We start from the raw sequence: 8578 nt of genomic DNA on the forward strand, positions 1-8578 counted from the left end.
TCCATACCCATTAGAAGAGTTATAGTCGAGTTTATTACGGTAGTAATTAGTTAAAATTATTTATTAAAATAGCATTCGTTATCAGTCTTATGTGATATTTGAGGATGCATAGTCTGCAAAATGTTGAAAGCATAATAATTGATTGATACTTCTCCGAATAAATGATCGTCTAACAACGATATATCACACGAAAGGATTCTGCATCCCTGCATATAAGTGGAATTAGTATTCGTGTAAGTGAGCTCACATCTATTTAAACACAACCAGCTGCAAACAATGCATTGATGATGGAGAATTCAGTATTTTGATACGTAGGACGTAGGACGTAGGTCGCATCGAATAATTAATGTTCCCTATAATTGCTCTATACTCTCATTGTCAAAAATACTTGACCCCCTTTCGGTCGTAATTTTGGCATTATATTTGATTGGTTTGTTTTAAATTTGTAGCAAAATCACTGATGAATGTGTGACCGAAAAATAATAGTATCATTCACATTCTAAAAGTTCAAGCTACATAATGAAAATGACTAACAATTATTCAAGTTATTTTAATTTCGAATAGTAATTCAATTTTCGATGCGCTCATTCTGATTAAAGACCTTGAGAAATTTTAGTGATGCACTCACTACACGTGATCGATTTATTCCAGATGGATCATTAGAATTCACAGGTGTTGATTGTATTGAAACGCTTAAGCAAACAATAATTTTTATTATCTCGTTCGTTGTGTCCAATAATAGTATGGAGTTCAAACAAGGTATTTCCGCCTACACGAATGCAACTTGCATTACATTTTGCAATGCCAAATAGTTTACTCGCAGGCGTAACTACGAAACCAGGTCTGCTGTTGGTTGATTAGCCCCTTCCGATATACCTAACAATGTGATTGGTCTTCTAAGTAGGGGCTGCTCTCGCTCTACAAGAAAATAACGCGCCCTCAAGTCATGCGTCTTGTGCTCATCATGCGGCTCGAATTACTTGTGAATCCGGTATGGTAACCTCGAAATGTCACCTAAGTCGAAGAAAGGCTCGGCGCTTTGGTACTCGTGCGAGAAATGCGAAGCGGTCTTATCCCAAAAGGACATTACCGTCCACGAAGAAAATTGTCCACCATGTGCGAAAGCTTGGAGTCACAATTATATTCGACATGGTATATTATACAGCAGCGTCGAAGTCTACAAGTCACAAGGTGAGCGAGACATTTGAGGTTATGCTTGTGTTGACAAGAGAACTTCACGACTCTGAGACGATGTTGAAAAACTTTCAACTTTTAATACCATATATTATACATTTTAGAACAACCAAAGAATATTTCTACACGTGAGTTAAACGACATGGTTTTCGTGGCTCAGTCGGCTATGCAGTTGTGTAAAATCGCTATTGGCGATCCAGTTGTTCTGAATGTCGGACAAAATACATCTGTCAAAATTGCATGGCCAACCAACGAAAAGAGTCTGACGAGCGTCTGCTTGACAAGGCAAGGTAGGTTTCACAGTGCGTACACTGGTTGAGTAATTTTTCCTTTTCCTTTATTCTTTTGAAAATTTTTTGCTTTCTTTGTTCAGCCATCGATTTGAACAAGCTTGAAGGGCGTGTCAGAATCGAAAAGCTTACATCAGATGTTGGTCTGGCCACGCAAATCAGTATCGAGTATGTTGGCAATCAAAAATTGCCGGAAGTCACGACGGAGTTGGATATATTGATAAAAAATTATCATGAACAGAAAATATTTACCATTGAGAACAGAATATGTGTGCCTTATTATGGGAAGAAATTGATCTATAAAATTTTAGATATTAATGGTGAAAATTTGACTGCTGATAATCGGATCACAGCGCCAGTACCCAGAAACTTAGAGGAGCATTTTGGCGATCTGAACTTATCCGAAAGCAGTTTGGATAGGGTGATATTTTACAAAGCCCTCTACTCAACAAAATGGACAATTATGAACAGCGAGGTAGAGGAAAAAGATCCTGAAACCAGCAGCGTTGTGAAATCATCTGATATAGCTGGCTATGACGATTTCATAGAGGAAGTGAAACATGCGACTGATTTAGCCCTTGGGAAATATAAAATGATGAAAGGTTTTGACGTAACGAGGGGCATCTTACTGTATGGAACGCTGGGGGTTGGGAAATCGTTGATAGCGAAAGCAGTGATGGCTGAATCTGGTGCACACATATTGACAGTAAACAATTCAGAAATTTATAGCAAGTATGTAGGTGAGACAGAGGTCAAGTTGAGAGAAATATTTGCGGAAGCTAGAAGAAATGCTCCGAGTATAATTTTCATAGACGACATTGACAATATGTGCGGAAAAAAAAACAAATCCAGTAGCGATCAAGAGAAGAGGGTCCTGTCAACGCTGTTGGCGCTGTTTGATGAGCTTCAAAGTTCAAATGCCGACATTCTAGTCATAGCTACAAGTTCGCAGCCGCATGCTTTGGATCCTGCTCTGCGCAGACATGGCAGAATTGACAAGGAGTTTGAGGTATCCGTGCCTACACAAAGAATGCGCAAAGAAATTTTGCTCAAATTATTATCCAAAATTCCCAATGATCTCAGTGATTCAGACATTGGTGAAATTTCTTTTGTCACGCATGGATTTGTCGCAGCGGATCTCTTTAGCCTCTGTTCTAGGGCGACGATGCATGCGATAAAGCATTGGAGAACATCTCAGACATGTTCAGATGAACGAGATGTTGAAATCATCTTGACCATGGAGAATTTTAATTACGCCTTAACGATGGTCTCGCCATCGGCAATGAAAGAAGTTCTTGTTGAAGTGCCGAACGTAAAATGGTCGGATATCGGTGGGCAGAAAGATCTGAAACTAAAATTACAGCAAGCCGTTGAATGGCCCTTGATGCATCCAGAAGCATTTGTTAGAATGGGGATAACCCCACCCAGAGGTGTTCTCATGTTCGGTCCACCTGGTTGTTCAAAGACAATGATTGCCAAAGCACTTGCCACAGAAAGTCAGCTGAATTTTCTCAACATCAAGGTAGCTATTTTTTATTTCCTTAAGGCCGAATAGCATTTCAGCTGGTATCCAATATAGTTTTCAACTAAGATATCTGTTTCTTTTAGGGACCAGAATTGTTTTCCAAGTGGGTGGGGGAGTCAGAAAGGGCAGTGAGAGAGGTTTTCAGAAAAGCCAGACAAGTCGCGCCGTCTATTATTTTCATCGATGAGATCGATGCCATTGGAGGTGAAAGGGCGTCTGGAAGCAGTACTGGTAGTAATGTCCAGGAGCGTGTTTTGGCTCAATTATTAACTGAGCTTGACGGTGTCACTGAGTTGGGTAATGTCACTCTGGTAGCGGCCACTAATAGGCCGGACAGGATTGATAAGGTGAGGCTTGGATTGAATGGAAAATTGCAGTACAGTGTTGTTCAGCTTAATGAATATGACTTGCATGAAAGGCGCACATTAGAAAAAAAGTATCAAACCAAAAGTTATTTGATAAGTTTAAAAAATGATGCATAGTATTGAATGTATTTTTTTTTATTAGGCACTGCTTCGACCCGGACGTCTGGACAGAATAGTGTACGTTCCATTGCCGGATTCCGAAACGAGACAAGAAATATTTGACATTAAACTTCGTAAAATGCCGGTTTCTGCTGACGTGGACATAAATGACCTGGTCTACTTGACGGAGGGTTATTCGGGTGCAGAGGTTCAGGCAATCTGTCATGAAGCTGCAATGAAGGCTCTTGAGGAGAATTTGAATGCGACTGAGATTACCAAAGAACATTTCAAAGCAGCCTTATCTATTGTGACACCCAGAACGCCTGCCTCGTTAATTAAATTGTACGAAGATTATTTGACTAAAAACTGACTCAATATAAATCTTCCGCGAATATTTAATAACCTTATCACCTCAAGTGTATTTCGTATAGAATATTTAGCGAAGTGTGTAGAAATTTGCATAACCTTAGGTTGCAAATACGTACAACTCACTGTTGGCTGAAAAATGTAAGAACGGATACCCCTGGGTAAATTTTTGTGACCAGTCTTTGCCGGGCAAGTGGGCCTCGGTGGGCCTGGGAGCTTAGGAGGGTTGTGCTCTATCGACTCTACTTAACGGGCTCACACCGACATTCGTAGCAGCCGAAGTAGTGTCGATATGACAGCTTGGCATTGAATCGGTACAAAGTGAGTACGTAAGACTACTGGCCGATCACCTCGATCATCCCCGTGAGAAGACGCGTGACCCCGTCCACCGCCAACCACCTTCGACCGCCACCGACCACTTCCGACCACCTTTATCCACCTTCATCCTCCTTGTCCACCTCGACCCCCTCCGCCACTTCCTCCTCGACCTCCTCGACCCCCTATCGACGACATGGACCGCCGCCGATCAACTCCATCTACCTCGAAACACCTCCTACCTACCGCCTCCAACCACCACCAAACACCCCCTGTCACCTCTTACCACCCCCTACCAGCTCCTATCGACTCCTACCAGCTCCAATCACATTCTACCATTTCCAAACACCTTCGACCACCACCAACCACCTCCAACTACCACCGCTAACCACCTCGGGTTATACCTCGAATACTAAGAAATATTTTCAGTATTAGAACACATCAAAAATATTGTGTAACTAATAACACAATTTTTTTCTTTACAGATTTTACTAATAAGATTATGAGAAAATTATAAAAAATAATAGAAATTTCATTAGCACATTGATAGCTACAGAATTCGGGCTCGCGCGAAAAATGAATCGAAATCATTTATTGTAAACACGACGAGTTTAAAAAATATTAGATAAAATATAATTACAGTCGCCATTAAATATTATAAAAATGTTATACTCGCCGTGCACAAATAGTAACATAGCTTTTTGTTATTGGTTTATAATCATTTATTTTGTACTATTATCGTATACAAATGGTTAAAAACTGAAAGCAATCAATAATTATATAGCTAAATATTTAAGTAACAGCGAGAAAATGTAAATAATAAAATCACATAATGGAGAAAAAATATCTTTCATGTCGGGAAAATTACACAGTCTTTTTTTTCAAATCAATCAAATATGATAATTTTTAAGCGAAACGTTCATTGTCGACTATTTTTTTTTAATGGGAGTTAACTAACAAAGCTGTTTAAAATTTTGAGTGTATTTTAACTCACATTTGGTCCGTACAAGAAAAATTGACCTATCATCAATTGTCGCAAAATGGCGAAGTTATTAGGCTGGCCATGGAGGCTCCTCGCCGCTGGAATCTCGAATTGGCGGGAAAGATGGAGTGCGTAATTTTTGTCTGAAATGTAAAAACTAAAATTACTTTGAATCGATGTATATTTTTATCATCGATGAACTAAAAAACTCAGAAAAAGAACGTTAAAACACATTCATTTTCGTTCAGAATTTTCTTGGTAAAAATCGTTACTCTTCACGTTTGAGCTCGACAATTAATATGATATCACGGTTTTCTGGGTTATTTTGGTACATTGATAATAGAATGGTGCGCGAATTGAAAATAACTAGTTTCAAAACACTCGCTCGCTAAAGCTCGTTCGGGATCGGATGCCTAGTGTAACTGGTGTTTGTGCTCGTGCGTGCGGTCACTCGTTGTCAGTGTTTTACCAGATGACGTAGTTGTAGGGGAGACTGGGGTCGGACGACTCCTCAAAAAATTCTGGTATTTGCTTGACAGTATACAGAATGAACACTGTCTTTTTGCATGTGACGCAAACCCAATCTGCTCGTAAGGTTTTTTCTATATGATGCTACAAATTACGTTTACACTACGCACAACAATTTTAGCTCTAATTGAACGACGTTACCGTCACGTATTCCTATGTATACAACGCCAACCACTCACCAATTGCAATTTGTTGACCCTGGTCGTTCGGTTTCTCTTCCGATTGAAAATTTTATCTGAATCATGCATATTGGTTCGATAGTACAAAACATGACGTTTTCAATAATCAAACTTGTAAACTTGAAAATTAGTCCGGAAGGTCGCAAGTCATGAGGTCAAGAATTTGGACAGCCAGAACTAAGGAGCGCTTGTCCTGGAAGTCGAGTTCCACCAGAAAGCGGACCTGGAGCGCAGAAACACGCAGCTCTTGGTCAAAAGTCACCAGGTCAAGAAACTGGACAGCCAGAACTACGGAGCGCTTGCCCTGTTACCTCTCAGCCAATTAAATGCTGAGTGAGAGAGACCCTAATATACCCGCTTACCATAGACAATTCTGCGCTAAAATGTGAATTCTTTTATTTTCCCAAGCGGATGTCAACATGCTTCGACGTCCAACGACGTATCGAAATCGAAGATCGAAACACTATCGAATAATCACATCCGTCATTGGTCTAAACGCTTGAATAAATTTTTATTTTATAAAAACTTAAAAATTCTAGTTCCAGTACAGATAAGAATGTCTGTAATTGTAAAAGACCCGTGCAGAGTTTATAATATGTGTTTTTATCGTGCCAAAAATTCGTGGTACGTATATATCTAAGTTAAAATAAATATGTATCACCAATTTGCACAGCTACAATACCTCTAAATGTCTTTTTGCATAATAGTTATCAACATTTCAAGCCTGTGTTTATACTATTCATTGTTAAAAGGCGAATCACCATTGCAATTTATGCTGCACAGTTGTGATCAAATTATTCGTATTCGTCTCCTTCACGTGTAATACAAATGCCATAGCTGCCATCCCTGCTGTCCACCCGCGTGCTGCTATCCTTTTCCTCCGAATCCTGATCCTTGTGACTGTATCAAAAGATGCCCACCCATCTGCCCTCAAGCCCCTCTACGCAAACCCGAATCAGATCCTTGCCCATCCGAACGTCCTCAGCATTCGGGACCTCTTCCCCATGAAGCCTGTTACAATTGTTCATCGCCACTGTGTTGCCCCCCTACGATGGGTGGCCGTAGAAGATGATTATTCGTGACAATCCAAATTTTGTAATGATTATATATTCTAATAAGCTTTTAAACTTATGTCTGCAATTACTGATGAACCATTTTAAGAACTATTCTAGATGATTGATTATACTAATTGTAAGATCAATGAAGAATTATATAATATTACCAAAATAAGATGGTTGATTAAATTCAAGATTGAAGTAGGATTAAAAATCGCTTCGTGTAACCAGTCAAAAAAAATAATTGTAAGGCAAAGGAATGCATCGGTTTATATTTGCTTTTAAGAAGATTATGCTAGGTTAAATAATTGGTAACCGCCAATGACATGAATAGAAAATACAGAATTTGCGACCAGATACGTTTGTCCTAGTCTTTTTTCAAAATTTCTGTAATCTTGTTCAACATCAATTAATTCCAATTCAACTCGTACATCGCCAAAATGCCTTGCAATACTGATTCCACGACTTCAGCATCGTGCTATATTCCTCCGCGACGTTTGACGCCTTGCCAATCATTTCCATCGCCATACATCCCTATGTACCCATCAGCATGTTGCTGTTTTCCACCGCGTTACCCTTAGCCAGGTTGTGCACGAAAAATCAGGACTACACCGACGTTGGTCGGCAGTCTCCTTTAACCGGGAATCAGAAGAGTCTGCCTTTCTGATACGTCGTCTAATCTTGCTCAGTGTGGTTCCACAGCCTCAAGATCATTTTCAGATTCCGCCGACGGGGCTCGTGATAAATCAAAATGCTTTGAAAATATTTGGACCTGAAAAAAGTTAATCAGACTTAGCTTATTTGGGCCAGAGAAACACCAACACTTCTGCATATCACAAGTTACTCGCAAATTTGAAAATCTGTGTTCAATTCGTCCCGTCATTTGACATTTAAGATATCTGAACGACGCATTTGTAAACACGGTACGATTGTACAGTTTTGGCCTTGAGCGAAATTCCTGTTAAGCTTTTCTGTTTATTAATTCTGTCATACGATACTCGAGGAGCATTGAATCATTGCAACCATGGCCGTGCACGTTAAGTGCAACCGACCTTACAACATTGAAGCACTCAAGGCAATAATAGCAAAGTAAATACTTGACGGATTTAAACTTCAAACTCAACATAACTTATTCAAACTCTTCACTCTCACGCAGCTGTGGTGGACGGGGTCCCAGCCCACCTCGATGTCCTCCGATGGACCAGACTTTCAACTCATCATACAGTCATCTCGATGGTTTGTTATACTATTCTATGCAATTCGCCGACAACACCTTGTTCAAAAACTTTGGTAATACCAATTAGCCGATGTCTCAAGCTCTGGACCATGCCGTCGATCGGCTCCTTCTGCTCCTTCCTTACCATCAAGTCTCAGTGATCCTTGTAGCAGCCCCCGTAAGGCCCGCGCTACGGCACAACGGAGTAGCACCACGTCATCGGGAACGTGTTGCATGACTTGTCCACCAATGGCACCAATTCCACCTTGCCCACCTTGCCCTTTCATCTGTCCACCGTGCACAGGATATCATTGTGTCGCTTTCGCCCCATTTCCTAAGCCGGTTCCGGCACCTTGCGAACCCGCCAGGCCTGTTGTCAGGACCCCTATAAATGCCGGGGGATTGTTCTATACCGGGACCACTGTTTGTTATCCCTGCCTTCCTCCGGCATCTCCACCAAAGTA

At 40.6% G+C, this 8578-nt stretch overlaps 1 protein-coding gene across 1 annotated transcript; it reads left to right on the forward strand.

The window, feature by feature from the left end:
- Positions 1-932: 932 nt before the first annotated feature.
- On the forward strand, positions 933-3867 carry LOC124299878 (ATPase family protein 2 homolog). The gene is made up of 5 exons (XM_046753290.1): positions 933-1191; positions 1299-1484; positions 1568-3006; positions 3093-3356; positions 3517-3867. The coding sequence occupies exons 1-5, from the start codon at positions 1008-1010 to the stop codon at positions 3841-3843; spliced, it is 2400 nt and encodes a 799-aa protein (XP_046609246.1). The 5' UTR covers positions 933-1007; the 3' UTR covers positions 3844-3867.
- Positions 3868-8578: the final 4711 nt, after the last annotated feature.

This window comes from Neodiprion virginianus, chromosome 3 (assembly GCF_021901495.1).
Source record: "Neodiprion virginianus isolate iyNeoVirg1 chromosome 3, iyNeoVirg1.1, whole genome shotgun sequence".
Taxonomy (NCBI): domain Eukaryota; kingdom Metazoa; phylum Arthropoda; class Insecta; order Hymenoptera; family Diprionidae; genus Neodiprion; species Neodiprion virginianus.